Below are 20,589 nucleotides of genomic sequence, written 5' to 3' on the forward strand. Positions count from 1 at the left end.
ATCGGGGGAATGCGGTCCACAGTGCCAAAATCGACACAGAGAGGGGGCCTGCGTGTCCCCACCCCACCCTATTAAAAATGTAAAAAGTAGAGGTCTATTATAACCAGAGACACAGAATTGAATCCGGATTGGAGCAGTGGAAAATAGTTAGGAGCGTAATACAGGCTCCTGCAGCCCCTTTCGCGCAGCAGCATTTTAAACCCCTTTAAAAAGCACAGACTTCACATCTCAGCTGGTAACCTACTCATGCACTCACTCATAGACCCACTCAGACTCACAGACCCACTCACATATCCACTGATTCACACAACCACTCACAGAGCCACTCACGCACCCACTCAGACTAACGCACACACCCACTCAGACTCATGCACCCACTCCACGCAGACTCATGCACCCACTCACAGACCATTAAAAAAAACTTAGAAATTGACTTTAAATAAAAAACCAAAGGTTACCAGGGAAATTATAGTTTGGAAATAGAGTTTTTTTTAAAACACAGATATTTCCTGAAAAAAAACAAAGGTTACAGGCACATTTTAGTTTGGCTCACATTTCACTCGTACAAAACCAGAGAAATTCAGCAGTTATATCTGTGTTAACGATACCTTATGCCCCTACAAAGCACTGCTTATGACCTCACATATTACATCACTCATGACATGGATAGTGACATCTCGATGCCCTCCTCCACCCACAGGCTCCCAACTGTGCCTCATCCCTGGTGGTCTAATGTAGACTGCCTGGACTGCTCTTCTGTCTCGCTTTCTGCTTTTCTCCGCCATGCCGCTGTGACCCCCATTGCTCTGCCCCCTTCCAGAGACGCGCCCCACGTTTTCTGCCTCCTAGCTGTCCAGCCCCCCGCCCCCCACACTACTTAATAGCAGCCGGAGCTCGGCTGCGTACAGAGGGCGCGCCGAAGGCAAGCCTGTCTGCACCCGTCCATGCCCGGCACAAAGGACCTTGGTTCTTGGACCTTCTGTCGATAAGACGCTAGCACCTTCCTTGCCCTTAACACAGGATGTCACACCGCATGCCATCTTGCCTCACAAAAGGACACCCAAGGACCCTTCTCCTGCCGGAACTACAGCCGCACCCTCGGCTACCCCAACACACCTGCTCCTCTTGCCACCTAGCCGACCAACAGCGCGCCTGACCGGCTCACCTGCATCCTCCTCAACACGCACTCCCTCCACCAACAAGCCACAAAAATCTGTGACCTCCTCAACCGGCATCGCCTTCTTCACGGAAATCTGGACCTGCTGTGGTCCAGACATCACCACTGCCATCCTAGACAGCTACAAAATCACCCGCAAGGACCGCGCCGACTGACCAGGAGGAGGCATCACCATCGTCTACAAGAACACGACCCGTCTGACCACTCACGACCCAACGACAACCATGGAACACCTCCATTTCCAGATCATCCCCAACACCACCCTCCACAGCACCCTCATCTACAGGCCTCCTGGCCCTCGCCCGCCCTTCACCGACGCCATCATAGACCTCATCGCACCCCAGGCTCTCGCATCCACCGATTACATCCTTCTATGTGACCTCAACTTCCCTCTGGACAACCCCAGTGACAAAAACACTCCATCCCTTTTGGAGAACCTCACCAATATCGGACTCAAGCAGCTAATCACCGCCCGACCCACACAGCCAGACACACGCTCAACCCAGTGCGAGTGGGATCATCACCTACAGCCACACCCCCTAACTCCTCTGGACGGACCACCACTGCGTGCACTTTGTCTTCGCCACTTCCACTGAACCCCCTGTCCTAGCTGGAACAAGGCTGACACAAACACCTCGGCACTCAACCTCCACCGAAGGATCTCAAACTGTGCAAACACTCTGGCACCCCACAAGAAGCAACCAGGCAAACAACACTCCAAGAAAGCCGACTGGTTCACTCCCACCCTACACGAGTCCAGACGCACCTGCAGACGGCTCGAGAAGAGATGGAGGAACAACAAAACCCCAGAACCCCATGTAACCTTCAAAACTAACATCAATGCTCACCATCTCTTCCGCGAAACTACAAAGAAAACAGCCCTCCAAGACAGAATCAATGCCAGCACACACAACAGCAAAGTACTATTTTCCATCGTCAAGGAGTTTGTTAGGCCCTACAGTGAGACCACAGACATCCCACCCTCCCAAGACCTCTGCAACAAACTCGGCACCTTCTTCCACCACAAGATCACCCAAATCAACAACAGCTTCGACACCCAAGACCCTGCCACAACACTCGTCACCACCGCACGCAGCCACGTCACATCCCAACTGATCCTGCTTAACTGGACTCCGCTTTCCACAGACAACACACTCAAGACCATGAAGAGCATCCACTGCGGAGACCCATCGGACCCTTGCCAGTACCACACCTTCCATAGAACAGGCACCTCCATCGACACAGAGCTTTGCCACACCATCAACTGCTTCATCTAAACTACCACCTTCCCTGACGACTGGACACATTCAGAGATCAACCCCCTGATGAAGAAGCATTCCATCGACCCAACAGACCTCAAGGACTTCAGACCCATCTCCCTCCTCCCCTTCCCAGCCATGGTTATCGAGATGGCCATCAACGCTCACTCTGAGTTCATCGAAGAGAACCATATCCTGGACATCTCTGTATCCGACTTCCAAAGTAACCACAGCACCAAGACAGCACTTCTTGCCGGCACCGACGACATCCACTCCCTCCTCGACCATGGTAAAACCGCAGCCCTCAATCTACTGGAACTCTCGGCCGCCTTCGATACCGTCAGCCAGCGCACCCCAATAACGAGACTCCACAAAACAGGCATCCGCGACAAGGCCCTGGACTGGATTCACTCTTTCCTTACTGGCCGAACACGGAGTTAGACTGCCTCCATTCCTCTCAGAGCCTACAGAGATAAGCGGTGGAGTGCCCCAGTGATCCTCCCCGAGCCCCACCCTCTTCAATGTCTAAATGGCCCTCATCACGGCCATCGCCAGAAACCACGGACTCAACATTGTCGCCTAGGACACCCAGTTGATACTCTCCCTCACCAACAAACCCACAGCCGCCAAAACCAGCTTACACAGCGGGATGAAGGCCGTTGCCACTTGGATGAAAGATAGCTGCCTCATGCTCAACTTGGACAAGACCAAAGTACTCATCCTGGGACCAACTCCCTCCGTCTGGGACGACTCCTGGTGGTCCGCCGCACTGGGAACACCTCCCACCCCAATGGACCACGCACATAACCTCTGCATCATACTGGACTCCTTGCTCACAATGAACCACCAGACCAACGCCGTATGCTCATCCTGCTTCCCCGCCCCCCGCTTCAAAAGACATTTAGATGGACCCCCACAGAATAAAGAGACGGTCACCCACGCACACATCACCGGCAGACTTGACGAACGAGTTACTTACCTTCTGTAACGATGTATCTGGTAGAGACATAGTCTAGCCTCAGATTCCTTGACTTAGAATATCCCCAGGCGTCAGACTGGATCTGGAAAACTCTCCGCAGCAGCACCTCTGCGCGCTGGGGGCGGTGCCGCACGGCTCCCCCCGACGCTGTCAGCGGAGCCATATGTTTCCAAAGCCCCCCCACCCCAGCACGCTGACGTCAGTTTTCGTCTGAGAAACTTTTCCACGCCACAACGTGGAGCAATCACCAAAAAACTGTTAGAATATGGGAACAGTGTGCGAAAATGATGAAAGGACATGGAATGGTGAAAAACAGCACCATAAAGGAGAGTGCCAGGCACTGTATATTGCAAGCCCATAAGGCGGTGTAGGGGGATGCACCAAAATATATAAAAGACAGAGTGCAAAAGGATGTGCCTGGACGGGTTCTGTGTTCCTCGGAGACCGGTAGGCTAGCCTCCTTCAGATACAACCTTAAGACCAAAGGGGGCAGAGCGTTCTCGGTCCTCCTGCCACGGATCTGGAACGATTTATCAGAGAACATGCGTAAGGAATCAGCCCTACTCCCCTTTAGAAAGCTGTTAAAAACCCACCTATTTAGAGAGGCATTGACATCTGTCTAATCCTCCGCCCTGCAGCCATGCAGTGCCCTGCTCCTTTTCTGAAGCGCTTAGAGACCAGTGGTGATTTGCGCTATATAAAAATAAAATAACATAACATAACTAGTAAAGGGAAAGAGCAAACACCGCTCTGAGAAGCAACCCCCGCAAAAATGAAGGTGAGACACCCTTGGAGGTAATGAAGATGCAAACAACATCATGGCGGATGACAAAGTCCGCAACGGATAACTCTGAAAGACAACAAGTCCAGAACACAGGAGCCAGGACAATAGACCAGAAGACGTCACCAGAAAGAGACATGATATCACCAATAAGAGACCTATAAAATGTGGCAGAGCCAATAGACTTCTAATCAATGGAGCACAGGGGTGGTAAGAGACTTTAAGGCGATAGAAAAGGGGAGACCGAGCGGTGGGAAAAAAACACAACTAAAACCCACACTCTACAACCCAGAGCGTAGGGTTGGAAAGGATACATGACACATGAGCATACCGTCCAATTACAAGCCTGGGCGGAGTAGAGCTATTAAAACAGAATGAAGTATCAGCATCCAGTGTTGGAGTGAAGTGAAAGCGTCACCCTGCAGAAGGATCAAGCCACCCGGAGGGAGGCGAGCGTAGAAAGCCCAACCTGAAAAGGTCCTCGCAGAACGGGGAGGACGGGCAGTCATTAAGGAATCTGCAGCTAGACTATGTCTCTACCATATACATCGTTACTGAAAGTAAGTAACTCGTTCATCTGATAGAGCCGACTAGCCACAGATTCCTTAACTTACAATAGATACCAAAGCCATACCCATAGAGGAGGCGGGTCTGCGACTGAAACCCAATAAGTTGCTGAGGCAACATAGCCATCAACAAGGGGACGACCCACGTTGGAGACAGCAACCAGCGCAGCCACACCAGACTATGAAGCTCAGAAAGAGCAAAAAATATTGGGTGGCAAAGGTACCACAAGCCGTCAAAGAAACGGCATGAAATACCCTAGATGTATGTATACTGGGTGAGAGAAAGAAAAACATACCCTAAATAGGTTTGTGTGAAAGGGAAAGTTCATGACTTCGCAAGAAGTGGAACTGAACCCAAGAACTGATGGATCCGCAGCATCTGATGTGCTGAGCGTAAATAAAACCCAGAGGGAAGACAACTGGTACGACAGAATCAACACATCTGTCCAGTATGCACAACAGTGGAAAAAACACAGTTGAATCCTGTACCAGCCAAAGACGTAGGACAGTATTGGCAGGATGCCGATCCATGAACATAAAGTGCCAGTAGTAGTTGTAGAAATAGAAGACACGCCCTTGGAGAGTCACTATGTTATGAGGCATGTGAAAGGGCTGACGGCAACCGTCAGAAGCACCCAAAACAGGACTACAGTAAGAATGATTGTCAAGTGGAAGACTAGATCGAAACAGAAGCATACTGTGCGGATGGTAGAACCACACGAAGTAGAATAAGAACCTTCCTGTAGGGTTGCATGAGCAGCCCAGATGCGAGAGACGCAATAGCAAGAAGGCAACCGGCAAAAAGGGGCACCAAGCAAGCTTGACATCCACATAAGAGCACTTAGGCGATCAGACCGGGTCAATGACCACGGACACCGAATTGAGGAACGTTGACAGCACGATTTTGCTGTGTAACAGCACTGAAGATACAGAGGCAAAGAAAAATGCCGAAAAATGAAGCGTTACACTGAGGACGCGAAAAGTACTAACAGTCATGATGAAGCAGAACTGTAGAGAACAATGTCCAGACTAGTAAGCCACATTAGCCCTTCGCCCGGGAAGAGCAACGTTCGCCCGCAAGATAGAGGAGGAGGCAGAGGTAGACAACAGTCGGAAACAGTCAGAACCAATCGAATGGTCCACAGACTCAAGAAGCGAGTATCCTAAAGAGAACACTCCCCTTGTGAGTGGTACAGCAGGAATCCAAGCAGACTTGTGTAAAACACCTGTGCTGAAAGCAGGAGGGAAATGTGTAAAAATTCCTATTGGGAAAGTGCCCCGAAAACAAAGGCACAAGGCAAGGTACAGTAGAGAGGTACAGGGTGAAATCGCCACCTTGAAAGACAAGCCCAGTAAGGGCTGAAGAGCGAAAATTGTATTTACCCCAGCCCTTAAAGGGGAGGGGAGAACCAGCACCACAGAAGTCGAAGAATCAACGCAAACACCCTATGATACAAATCATACCAGGGTGCATTCCAAGGTTGCACCAACACTAAGAAGCGTACCACCCAATGGATGTATCTTGGCGCAAAAAGAGGATAGGGCGTCATTGGTGAGAACTGCGCCTGGACTGGACAGAACAAGGCCCTAAGATAGTGACTGGCAAAAGAAGAGCAGCCATCAGGGGCAAGAGGATCACAGGGACGCAGAAAAACGTGCCCGCGAATACAGGCGAGGCAGAAGCCGTACGGTAAGGAACCCATACCGAGGCAGTGAAGGATTACCAGAGCAACACTGCACCGAAGGTGCAATGGAGCGATGCTAACGTCCGGATATTAGAACGGCATAAAAAAGAAGCCCACAGCAAGACTGTGGCGAAAAACTCCAAAGGAGTGTACCAAGGCTAAGGCAGTCACAGAATAGCCTATAAATACCCCACATAGGGTAAGTGTCAACCCCTGCGAGGGGGAGTCCTCTTGGGAAAGCACACATTCAGAGGACTGAAAGGAAAGACAGAACCAGCTGTCCGGCTGCACGTAAAGAATACTGAGATGGAGGAACCACCGCCTACACTATCCGGGGGCTATGCAGAGTACCAGGACATGTACGAAATCAGACCAACAAGGCAACATCGCCTATGCATAATAAAAGAATACTGATGAGGCAAAAAGTGTGTGCCGCAAGAGTCACAGTAGCCCTGACATGAGGCGGGAGACCACCGAATCTGCATGGCTATCAAAAAGATCCACACCATTGAAAGGCAGATTCCTAAGAGCATCCCAAACATTGTCCGGGAAACGACTGTCCCGCAGCCAAGCATGGCTGCGCAAAGCCACTGACAAAGCAAGAGTTCGTCCCACTGAGTCAGCGGCGTCAAGAGAAGAGCGGAGGGAGAATTGCGCCATTCCCCTGCCATCATGCAGAAGGCAGATAAATTCCACCCGCGGGCCTTCTGAAATTGAAGGTAGAAAAGCCTTAACCAAGTCCCAAAGGGAAGAGGATGCGCGTGTGAACACGCAAGCTGTATTCAAGGCGCGGATGCCAGCAGTGGCAGAGGCGAAAAGCAGGCGACCACATGCGTCTAACAACCTAGTGTCCCTGGTGGGAGGCAACAGGCGGAGCCATCTGGCTCGCAGAGGTGCTGTTGCAGAAAGGTTTCTGTATCCAGTCTGACATCTGGGGATATTCTAAGTTAAGGAATCTGCGGCTAGACGTCTCTATCAGGTTACGGCAACGCGCACGGTGTCCACCAGAAACAGCTCAGAACATACAGAACGTTCAAAACACCACAGCCAGACTGGTCGTCGACATCCCTCGCCACAGTCATATCACACAACACCTCCGACAACCCCATTAGCTCCCAGTCAACAAGAGAATCACCATCAAGCTCTTCACACATACCTACAAAGCTCTCCACAACACAGGACCAGCATATCTGAACCACCGCCTCTCATTCCACGTTCCCGCCAGACAAGTTTGCTACACTTAACTTGCCCTGGCCACTGTCCCACGGATTAACAAGATCAGAACAAGATCCTGCTCCTACCTCGCCTCCTAGACCTGGAAAACCCTGCCCATCCCCGTTGCAGATTCAATTCAGAGAGGATCTCAAAGCCTGGCTCATCGACTGAAACTCCACCACCAGATGGAGCAGCAGCCTCCAGCGCCTTGGACCGTAACAGGCGAGTAGTCGTGCTATACAAACTCCTGATTGATTGACGAACTTCTGGTTCAAGGTGTAAAAGCTTTATTGTATGATACATTGAAATAAAAACATGCTGTTGACAAACCACTTACTTTGCAAACCCTGCAGCTCTAGATAACAGCAGACACAGCAGCAAAGCCAACACCCACAGGATAGCTAGGACAAAGACGCCAGTACCAACACCAAGAACAGTTCCAGCCATTGTGGGAGAAAGATGGCTAAAGGAAACAAAAAGATAGGGTTTAGAGTACTTTCTGATAACTTGGACCATCTAAAGATTATCAGTGCTTCTGCGGGCAGACTTGGAACAAGGAATCATTCCTTCAGTTAAGGAGCAGAGTATCTGAAAAAGGATTACAAACGGCACAGGTACCATTTTAAACTGGCTTATAAGACTGGAGTGTATGGCAGTAAGTTACAATAACTATTTAAAGTTGGTGTGGTCAAATCACAGTGCATTGGCATTGCATAGGGAGGCAGTAGGGGCACTTGCGTATCGGAGTGCTTTCAATGTAGAATAGGTTATTCTCAAACAAAAACACAACTGCAAATGTAATTTGGGCGCAGACTTACAATCGATGCGCATAAAATGTGGCGATAAATTGGTATTGACTTCTGATTTTTTGCATATTGATTCTGCAAACAGACCTGTTAGTTTATAGGTCGAATCACACAAATGTACCATTTGGAGTAGGTTGCGATTCAACTTACCTCATTACTATTCATGAAGTAGGTCACAAATTGCAACTTACTCCGACTGGATGCCATCATAGCTAACAGAAATGATGGGCTTCTGGGGTCAGCAGATCATCATGCGTAGGATCCCATTGACAAAAGTTTTTTTTATGGAAAAAGTTTTACATTGAAAAGTAAAAAACGTCTGAGTGGGAGCACTGCCCATTTGAAAAAGATTGTTTACATTCCCAAAGGAGAAGGGGTGCTAAAAGGACTCTTTACACTTTGCTAAAAAGTTACCACCTCCTCTCAGGAGTCCGTAACCTATCAATGGTTTGACAAACCGCAGTTCCAACCCACCGATATACATCAATTCAAAACACAATTTGAAAGGGGCACCCTAAGTACACCCCTATCAAAATGCAATTCAATATGCATTCTTAAACCATTTTGCATTTCTGTAAGAACTTACCTAATTGCAAAATCAGTTTTAGTAAATATCAAAAAGCCATTTTGAAGTTGCAAACCCTGTTATTTAACAAATGGCAAGTGTTTGCAATTGCTAAATGGCCTTAGGATCTTTTTTTTAATATATTTTTATTGTTTTTTTACAAACAACACAATTAGAATCAATATCCGGATAAATGTGCAATCAGCTTGGCGTGCAATCAGGTTGGCATGCAATGAGATGTAATCATAATTGAGGACAATCACTAATATCTGGCAGATGCTCGTATCACAATAATTTGCATTCCGTGGGAACTGCTATCCATAGATCTCTGCTGTCCAATATGCTGGCTCAGTTACAATAATCAATCCTGCCAATGAATCAGAAAAGAGATACATATATCCTCCCATCACGAACCTGACATTGCTAAATGCAATTTCCCACCCCTCCCTCGTGTCCTACCCCTCTCCCCATTGGCGTAACAACTATATACAGACATTTGTAGTTACAGGTCTCAGCTGCGTTGGTATTAATCAAACTCAAAACATCAAGCAATGACACAGTTCTCTGCCGTCAGAGACAGCACCCAAGCAAGTCATCAAAGTGTCCATCTCCCTAAAATAGGGTAGTCCCTCAAGGCAGCGCATCTAACTCTGGAGCGCCCGAATCCACATTAGAGTCTGTATCTGGAATTTTTAATAGCACCACCATTGCCTCCCAGGCCCTCGCCATCTCTAGTGCCTTTTCGTTGTTTGCAGCTGGCGACCCGCGCTATCTCGTAGTACCCTCGCATTACGCCCACTTAAGAACCTCGATTGTCATCTCCGAAAGCTAGGGCCCTTCTTGGCCTTCCAGTGAGTTGTGATTTCCCTCTTTGCCAGCAAGAGCCCTAAATCTATGAATTTGCTCGTTATCTTGTTCTTAGAGGTGTGAGGGAACCAATGCAGCAAACAGAGGCCTATAGTGGGCTCTCTGTTCCTAGTTGTGACAGCCTGCAAAAGTGTTACTACCTCCTCCCAAAACGTTCTGAGCTGAGGGCATCCTCACGTCATGTGGGAGAAATCTGCTCCCACTGTACTGCAGCGCGGGGCTATGCCAAATTCACATTGAAATGCCGATTCATTTTTGCTGGTGTAAAATAAGCCCTGTGGAGTATAAAAAAGTTGACCAGTTGGAAGCGCGCGTTCCTTGTGATTTTCCATTGCTGATCTATTAGGATCTGTTTTGATGGTACTTAAATTCAACTTGAGCAATAATGCTAAAAGTTGGCTGTGCTATTCTTGCTAGACTATTGCATACCCAGGTGTGAGAAATCAACAAGGCTTATTTATTTGTTTGTGAAGAGGAAGAGGTACTATATATCATGCTCACGAGTTTGCCCTTCTGCAAGAAGCACTCAGAAGTCAGCAGCAATTTATTGCATTGTATTGGTAGATACTGTGTGTCGATATTCAAAGCAGCGTTTATGTCCTTAATGCCTGACGCGTTTGAGTTATGAAACTCCTTCAGAGGCTTGGACAAATCAAGTGTGTGCCTGTTCTGGTCCGTTCCACTCTTTAAATCTATATTGACACGACCCTGAATGGGACAGCTCAGATGGGTGCTGTGCAAGGGTTTGTGGATTCTGTAGTCCCAGAACCATTCTTTCATCGATACTGGCACTGTTAGCACTGTTGTTTAGATTGTAAGGCCAAGCTGGATTAATTACCTAATCCAAAGGGAGAACTCGTGAGCATGCGATATATTATATGTATAAAAATAAATATATATTAGTTGAGAAGCGTGGGGCTGAGAGCAGACCCCTTAGGAACACCACAAATAATGTCTTTAAAGACTGAATGAAAAGTTCCCAACTGAACTGCCATTCGTTCCGTTCTCGTAGAAAGATTCAAACCATCTGAGTGGCTCGTCTCTCAGGCAAACAGAGAAAGGTCTTTCCAATAAGACAACATGGCAAACCGTATCAAAGGCCACAGACAAATCAAGAAGGATAAGTGCTCCTGAGGTTCCAGCATCCAAAATCTTACGTTAATAAACAAACCAATTTACTCACAGTAAGAGGCCAACTAAGCAATGACCCAGGTTTCCAGGATTTTTGCATAATATTGGGAGAAAAGAGACTGGCCTGTCGCTGGAAGAAACATTAGGATCTAGTGTTTCCTTTTTTTTTTTTTTTTAAAGTGGCAGAGCTAATGAGGTTTTGCAGAAAGTAGGTACCACCCCACTTTTTAGAGAATTATTACACATCATAGTTATAGTTATCTAGGGAAAAAGAAAGGGTGTAGGCTCTTTAAAAATTCTAATAGGGCAGGGGTCGAGTGGAGAACATGATCTGATCATAGAGGGTTTAGATATCACTTCCTCTTCAGTGAGAAGACTAAAATCTAACCACTATTTCAACAGGTGGATACTTTGCTACAGCGTTTCTGCCGAAATCCCAGCAGGACTAAATGGCAATAACAGAGTGGATATTGGACTGAAAGAAATGTTTTTAAAAATAAATAAATCAGAGCAAAGTATTTGCATGGGAGGGTTTTAGACACATGATGCATACTTTTTGCCACAGATGTATAAACCGCAAAATGTTTCCTAGTAGCTTCCCCAACAGGCTTTCAAAATCCCTTTGTATATCCCAAGTTCTAATTTATAAGCCTCTCTCCCGACTTCTGTGTAATTATATCCCCAAAACCTCCCTCAAACCCTTTACAATTCCTTTTGGCCTGTCAATTCTTCGGTATACCAGAGAGCCGAAGGGCTTTTATGATATGAAATCTTAGTTTTAAATAGCAACATCTCGTCAAGAGCACCCCCTCGCCCAATCCAAGACGTGAACTGCTCAATGAAATAAAAAATATTAGGCTGAATATTTGGTGTCAATTATTGTAAGCAGATCTTTGTAATTGTCCAATTTAGCCCAGGCATGATTGTAAGTACTCCTGGATTGCTGCGAGAGGAGTAACTCCAACCTTATGCAAAAGGAAATAAATCATCTTGTGGTCAGATCAAAGAACCTCTTCCACAGCTTACATGGTAATCAGTCCCTCATGAACATAAATGTGGTCCAATAGGTGGCCTCAAAGCAAATGATAGGATGCACACCTCCTTGTAATCAAAGACTTTTTAACTGCTCGTGGCAAAGTTATGGTGTGCAAACTTGTCGCGTGTTCTGCCACAATGGAACAAATGTGTAATTCACTGAAAGTGTGGCATGTCCTCACACATCACTTACCGGTCGCACAGCCTTCTGAACAAGTCTCATTTACAATAATCCAATTTTCGACAGGTAATCCACATTTAGGCCAAATTTTTACTCCAAACGTTTTTAATACTTACTCCATTCTATTCATAGACAACGTCAGACAACTTTTTGGGTGTTGAAGTATGAGGCTACCCAGGATGAACTGTGGAATCCTGCATGCCACAGATTAGGCCTGGATGGGCAGGTCGGTGGCATATAAAAAAATGTGGAATAGTGTTGTCTATGAAGTGAATGGAGAAAGAAATGAAAAAGTTTGGAATAAAACGTGGATTATCTGACGAAAATTGGATTATTGTGGGTGAAACAATAGATGTCCCACCCTCCCAAGACCTCTGCAACAGACTCAGCACCTTCTTCCACCATAAGATTAAAATGATCTTCGATAACGAAGACCACCTCACCGTTCCAGCTCCGCCCTCGTGCGACACCACCCAACAGACTCTGCTCAAATGGATCCCGCTCACAACAGAAAACACCTTGCAGACCATGAAAAGAATACACTCCGGAGCACTCAGACCCCTGCCCACACCCATCTTCCACATAGCCGCATCTGCCATGGTACCAGAACTACGTCGGACGATTTACTGCTCCTTCAAGAGCACCAACTTCCCTGAAGGCTGGAAATACGCCGGAGTCAACCCCCTCCTGAAGAAACCCTCTACGCAGACGACAGACCTCAAGCCCATCTCCCCACTTCCATTCGCAGCTATGACATCATACTGGACATCTCCCAATCCGGATTCCGCAGCAACCACAGCACCGAGACTGCCCTAGTCGCCGCCACTGACATCCGCTCCTTCCTCGACCAGGGCAAAATGGCAGCTCTCATCCCCTGGACCTTTTAGCTGCACTCGACACCATCTTACACCACACCCTAGCCACCAGACTCCACAACGCCGGCATACATAGCAAGGCCCTAAACTGGAAACGCTCCTTCCTCACTGGCAGAGCTCAGCGGGTCAGACTCCTTCCCTACCACTCGGAAACGACAGAGACCAACTGTTTAGTGTCCCAGGGTTCCTCCACTCTTAAAAGTCTATATGGCCCCCCTCGCAACTGTTGTCAGGAACCACAGGCTCAACATAGTCTCTTACGCAGACGACACAGAGCTAATCCTCTCCCTCACCAATGAACCCAAAATCACCAAACAACTTCCATGAAGAGATGAAAGTCGCCGCCACCTGGATTAAGAACAGCTGCCTGAAACTCACAACAAACTGCACGGGATCCCCTTGAAAAGCCGTCTGTCAGGAGGAACCCAGTGGCGGGCCCATCCCGAATGGGCACTGCTTCACTCACCCTATTGCTCAGGAGCGTATCTGTGACTAGGCACACCAGGCCTCAAAAAATCCAATCACAATGTCGAGTGAGATTTTATCAGGTCGAGCTATTTTTAGCATTTACTCTACCTTGCTGGTGAATTAATTTAAATTGGAAGGAACAGGTGTTCTGTTCATTCAGAAAGTGAATGAGAAATAAACAGGCATTTAAGTCTTGTTTTTGTCTTGACACATTTCCTGTCTGTTCAAGGTCAGAGGTCAAATACCTGTTTCTCTTTTTACTAATTGTTGCTCATCTGTTGTTCCTGGAAAATGTTTTTCTACTTTTATTTCTCTTATTATAGTTAATGCTTTTTGTCAAGTGATATCTGAACATAATTGTGAAACAAAAGGCTTTAAAATGTCAGGTTTTTTTCTCTAACATAATATTTAAACAGCTTTAAATGAATAGTAGTTACTTCAAAATATAGAAGGAATTATGAAAACTTTTTTTGTAATTCAGAGGTGTGATACAAAGAAAGATTTACATAGGAGCAAAACAAATCACAACACTTTACTAGGTGATGTGTGACAAGTATTTGCAGAACTCAATGTCCAGATATTGTACACTATATAGTTTTAAAACCACGTCAGTGGGAAGTTCTGCGGGGATTTCAATGTAAAATCTGCCGATTGCAAATGACAGTGTGCTGCTACCTCATTCTTTATTTATGTATTTATTAATATTGACAGTTTTTAAACAGGAGTTCAGAAAAATTTCTGCACCTGCACTCATGACAATGTGTTTACTGAACTGAGGCAAGTCAACGTCATGTGTATCGCATATGTGTCTACTTTTGTATTCTATACTGGGCATACATTTTGTCTATTAAACCAAACGAGTTTTCTGTACAGCAGGCATGCTGAACTTGCGTATTTGAAGGTGCTCTCATATGTGATAAAGAAGAAAATGTTGTCTCTGTGAATTAACATACTTGCCCAGGATCACATAAATTTGAAACCAGTTTATGGGTCAAGTGCATTAGAAATAGGCTGAGTAGATTTTTTTAAAAGTAACTAGACCTGCAGGTCTAGTAACATTTTTAGGACTTTTTGAGGTCTGCACACATACTCGCCATATGTGCTTGTGGAGGTCTGGAGTCTGTAAAAGGCATGCACACTCTATTCTCAGATTGTTGCAGGTTGACTGGTCACTAAAGCGACCTCATATGTGCAGAGCACTGTCTGTTGTTTATTTCCACCACGACTGAGAACCTGGAAATGAAAAGACGGACAACAGTGGTTTAGTACGGTCCGACTTGGCCTTGCAGAGTGTGAATGGTGCTGCCATAAAGCTAGCACTGACGCCAGATACCTCAGGAGGCTGGAAAACAAGTGGATGCCTGCTGAAATTTGTATTGGGGACGTAAACCGGCCACCTGTCACAAAACCAGTCCCGCACCCTACCAACCTCCCGGGGAAATGCCCAGTATTGCCAGTCTAGCCCTGGGCACAGGCCAAAAACAAGACAATGCACAAATCCTAAACTGTAGTAAGGCACTAACCTTCCACTGCCAGTTATACCCAATTGGCCCGCCAGGTAGATCCAAGAACCATAGGACAAACCCAGAAAGTGCAAAGACGAAGTGCAAATAGCTTTGGATTACAAGAAAAACAAAAGGATAAAGGCTCATTCAAATTAATGCAGTAGTTATGCTCCTAAGTACTAAAAAAGTCACATCTCCTTCAGCCACTCCACCGGACAGACCACAGCTGCGTCCACTTCAGCTTCAGAAAGACCACGACTCACCACCACCCGCAACAGGTTCCCCGTAGGAGCTGGAACAAGATCACCACCGACCAGCTCACCACATCACTGAACCAGAACCCTCCCGCCAGATCAACGGACCCCAACCAAGCAGCCATCAACCTCGCACAGTGGATCACCAACTGCGCCGACGACCTCGCACCACTGAAAACCCATCCCAACAGGCCCGGAAGCAAGAAAGCCCTGTGGTTCAACGACGACATCAAGAACTCCAAGAAGAACTGCCGCACCCTCGAGAAAGCCTGGCGAAAGAACCCGTCCACAGACAACATGACCGCCCTCAAGTACGCCACCCGCAAACACCACCAGCTGATCCACACCACCAAGAAGACAGCATTCAAGGAACAACTAGACAACAACGCACACAACAGCAAGGAGCTCTTCAGCATCGTCAAAGAGCTCTCCAACCCCAGCGCCGGAAACAACGACGTCACCCCCTCTCAAGACCTCTGCGACTCACTCACCACGTTCTTCCACAGCAAGATCGCAGACATACACAACAGCTTCGACGAACAGACCACGCACCCCACCACAGAACCGACGTCTCCCACCACCACCCTCCGCGACTGGACCCCAGTCAACACCGAAGACACCATCCACACGATGAACACCATCCACTCTGGATCACCAACCGATCCATGCCCTCACCACGTCTTCAACAAGGCTGACTCCGTCATTGCACCCCAACTCCGGGACATCATCAACTGCTCCTTCTACACCGCCACCTTCCCGGAGAGCTGGAAACATGCCGAACTCAGCGCCCTCCTGAAGAAACCCTCAGCAGACCCCACCGACCTCAAGAACTACCGCCCCATCTCGCTTCTCCCGTTTCCTGCCAAAGTCATCGAGAAGACCGTCAACAGACAGCTGGCCGCCTTCCTCGAGACGAACGGATCCCTCGACCACTCACAGTCCGGCTTCCGAGCCAATCACAGCACCGAGACCGCCCTCATCGCAGCCACCGACGACATCCGAACCCTGCTCGACAACGGGGAAACAGCGGCCCTCATCCTCCTGGACCTCTCCGCAGCGTTTGATACTGTCTGCCACCGCACCCTAGTACAACGCCTCAGCAACGTCAGAATCCAAGAGAAGGCACTGGAGTGGATCATCTCGTACCTCGCCAGACGAACCCAGAGAGTCCGCCTCCCCCCGTTCAGATCTGAGGCCACCAAAGTCATCTGCGGCGTACCACAAGGATCATCACTCAGCCCCACCCTCTTCAACGTGTACATGAGCCCCCTCGCAGCAATCGCACGCCAACACAGCCTCAACATCATCTCCTACGCTGACAACACCCAGCTGATCCTCTCCCTCACCAACGACCCCGCCACCGCCAGAACCAACCTGCACGAAGGGATGAAATTAGTAGCCGAGTGGATGAAGAACAGCCGCCTGAAACTGAACCCAGACAAGATGGAAGTCCTCATCCTTGGATCATCACCATCTGCCTGGGACGACTCCTGGTGGCCCCCGGGCCTAGGCAGCGCACCCAAACCAACGGACCACGCACGCAACCTGGGCTTCATCCTGGACTCCTCCCTGTCAATCACCAGACAAGTCAACGCCGTCTCGTCTTCATGTTTCAACATCCTACGCATGCTCCGAAAGATCTTACGATGGATCCCCACCGAAACCAGGAAGACGGTCACCCAGGCACTTGTCACCAGCCGACTGGACTACGGAAACACCCTCTACACCGGAACCACAGCAAGACTGCAGAAAAGACTCCAACGCATTCAGAACGCCTCCGCATGACTCATCCTGGACATCCCCCGCCACAGCCACATCTCCGGACACCTGAAAGGTCTGCACTGGTCAGCAAAAGAATCACGTTCCGCCTCCTCACCCACGCACACAAAGCCCTCCACGACCGAGGCCCCAGGTACCTCAACAACCGCCTGACCTTCTACACTCCCACCCGCCAACTACGATCGACCAGCAACGCCCTCGCCGACGTTCCACGCATCCGAAGAGCCACCATGGGAGGAAGATCCTTCTCCTACCTGGCAGCCAAGACCTGGAACCCCCTCCCCATCCACCTCCGTCTTACCCAAGACCACCTCACCTTCAGGAAGCAACTCAAGACCTGGCTGTTCGAGCAGTAGCGGACAACCCCCCACCCCCACGGCGCCTTGAGACCCTCCGGGTGAGTAGCGCGCTGTACAAATTTCCGGATTGATTGATTGACATATTTCCTAGTAGTTTATAAAATGATTAAAAAGCTCACCACTGAAGGTGGCGTAGGACATGGGGAAAGGTTATAGATTTAGGATTGGCTCCATGCAAGAATCTGCCACAAAACGTGCCCAGGGGATAGGTCTGTAATTGATGAGGAAGGTAATTTAAAAAGACCTGTAGATAAGACGGCTACGGCGGCTATTGCGTTTTTCCAACTCGTTTTCATATAATAGGACTTGCATAATATCAAAATTCCCAATTCTGCAGAAAAGTAAAAGCTGGATCTAAAACAATCTCACAAACATCACGATTTACACAACAACTATGATGGAAATTGTGTTAATCAGAGGTTAGCTTTGAAAACACATCGATGGCTAAGTGCTATAATTATACAACCCAGGTGTCAAAAAGCCTGCCAACCCTGGTAACAGCGATACTAGTTTAAATAAAGGTTGCGAATCTGCAGTAACGTTATTACGCATTTGAAAATATCTGAAATCTTCCTGGAGGCAGAGAAAACTCAACTCTTAAATCTTGTTTACTATAAATGCCCAGTCAATACAAAGACTGATTCGATAGCTCAGGGTCCCTTAAAATTCAAAATGAAAGAGCAAAATGAACTTAACACAATTTTGTCCCTTTGTAAATAAGCCGCCGTATGCACCCGGAGGACGCGACAAATTTTTACACAGTAACAAAACCAGCCAACTTCCACTAGTTTTCAGCACCCTAATGCATTCTTCATAGGCGATTTCTTCCCCTAACACAGTGAAGAGTTACGGACATTCGACACAAAAGGACGTGCCAGTGGAATACTGAATTAGAGGGATTCATCCGTCCACTACTTACACAACCAATTCAGCCTAGCAACCGTTCTCTGTTGTGGATATTTGTATGTAGTTTCGGAACTTCCGGGTGGAATACCAACCAATGTCACTGCCCAACACGTTCAGCAAGTCGTCTGGAAGTAGGTGGTATTGCTAAAATGTAAGACGGCCTAGCATTGTAGCACTGAAGGCACAACAGCCAATCGTAGTGCACGCCACACAATTTCGAAGTGTTGGTTGGCTGTGGGGACACGTGCTCTTTGTCCGAGCCGTCCTCTCTTCCAATCGCTGGGTGGGTCAGGTGTAGTTAAGTTCCTAAGGGGTCGTACAACTAACGTTACTTTTGCATAGATGAAGACGTAAAGCGCATTTCTTTATAACGCAAAAATAATTCATTTTAGGTTATTGTCTTGTTACATTGAGTGCCTTTATTTAGAAGTGCTTATTTCAAAACATGAACCTAGGAAACAAATGCACGAACCCTCCCTGTATTTACCAGTACTAAAACAGATTCGCTTTTACTGTGGAGCAGCGTTGTAAACTAAATATCACAGCACCCATCATCAACTAGGTGCTCTCACGCAATGATTCAGTAAAAGGTACAGCGAGGTAGTAATTGCTGAGGAGCACACCAGCAGTTAAACAAGGAACCTGGGATTGAGCACATACTTTCTTGTTTCATGTGCAATTCCAGCCACCAGATGGGTACCGTTGTAGATAGGGATTTCAATAAAACGAGGAAAAGTAGTAGTATATTTTCTTAAGTATTTATTTAAGTATAACGAGCTTGCGTAAGGAAGGGGACAGCTGTCGGAAGGTGACAGAGTACATGGGGTCATGGGTGTACGTCATATAAATACCAATATAACATTCCAATGTACGTCACCATGATGACCAATCACAGTTGAGGGAAGGGGATAGACCAGGAGGGGAGGAGGAAGACTAGACCTGTAACATCTCCCCTTTATCTAAAACGAGGTGAAATAATTATAACAACTCATAGTCTTTGAGGCCTGCAGGTAACTTAGATATTCTCCCAAACCGGGTACAAGTACCCTCCCAACCTCCATGACATTTAGCACCTTCTACGCCAGATACACTGGAAGTACTGGGTTTGGGATCAGACTCACAGTCAGCGATGGCTTGTCTCTCAGCTACACTGCCCTCGCCATGCCTCTCTTCAATATCAGTAACAGCATTCCTTTCATTATCTCTAAGCATTTCTGTAGTGTTGCACCTTCTATAAATAAAGACACTGCCAGTGTAGTGAGTATAGCGCTGGATTCTTTATTTCTAATTGCTCTAAGGAGCGCCGAGCCACCAGTGTGTCTTCACGGCTCCGCGCTAATCTCTGCGCCTATGCGCGCGCACCCAGAACGTGGCTGTCTGCACGTCACGTCCTGACGTGACGTGCGAACACTAGACTGCACCACTACATATCTCCCCTTTTTTCCCAAATACAGAAACTGTTAACTCACAGTCCGCTGCTCATGTCATAGTCTCAGAACCAGGTTGGTTTGACCACCACTCTCCCCCTCTGGGTCAGTCTCACCGGGGTAGGCGGGGTCCTTCCTTCCCGATTCCCTTCATCACACCTTTCTCCTCCTGGTACGGCCGCACCACTTTCTCTCCTGTCCATATAGTCCTCGCTCGCCGATGCCTGGATGGCATCACCAGATCTCTCTTCTTGTTGTTCTCGGCTCCTCTCATCAGGATCTGTCTCTGACTGTCCCTGCTCGACTGTTCCATCCTCCTTGTCTTCCAGGTCAGCTCCAACCCGGTTCCAACTCAACACTTTGTTGCATCTTGCCATGCGGTCTGTTAACGCGGGATTTCTGGTTACTAGTTACCTTACCAGATCCCAAACCAAGTCGACTGAATCGTTGGTACCTGTCATTGAGTAAAAGGTAATCTAACAATAAGTCAATCAATTTAAGAACTTACACCACTCTAAATGACCACTGACCAAAATTTAAGTTTCAAAGATTTAATATAAAGTCAAAGATAACTGAAGATACAAACTTCTCAAAATGAGATTCAGAAGATAAATGGGTATCACTATGAACATGGACTTTTTGAATAGTCTGAGTCTGAAAAACAGAATAATGAGTACAACTTCCAATAACATAAGCGTTGCCAAAATGGATACAAGTTGCAACCTCAAAGTCATTACAGAAAAGAAAATTAAGGTTAGTCTGTCCCTAC

General features: G+C 47.5%; 1 protein-coding gene across 1 annotated transcript in view; it reads right to left on the bottom strand.

Moving 5' to 3' along the window:
- Window positions 1-18,469, bottom strand: part of LOC144823118 (transmembrane protein 218-like) — a 42,166-nt gene extending 23,697 nt beyond the window's left edge. Inside the window, exons 1-2 of the mRNA XM_078681312.1 lie at window positions 18,407-18,469; window positions 8,000-8,125 (exon numbers count right to left, since the gene is read on the bottom strand). Of these exons, the coding sequence (XP_078537438.1) occupies window positions 8,000-8,109 (110 nt within the window). The 5' untranslated portion in view covers window positions 8,110-8,125; window positions 18,407-18,469. The remainder of the gene's footprint in view (window positions 1-7,999; window positions 8,126-18,406) is intronic.
- Between the last annotated feature and the right edge of the window lie 2,120 nt (window positions 18,470-20,589).

This window comes from Lissotriton helveticus, chromosome 3_1, assembly GCF_964261635.1.
Source record: "Lissotriton helveticus chromosome 3_1, aLisHel1.1, whole genome shotgun sequence".
Taxonomy (NCBI): domain Eukaryota; kingdom Metazoa; phylum Chordata; class Amphibia; order Caudata; family Salamandridae; genus Lissotriton; species Lissotriton helveticus.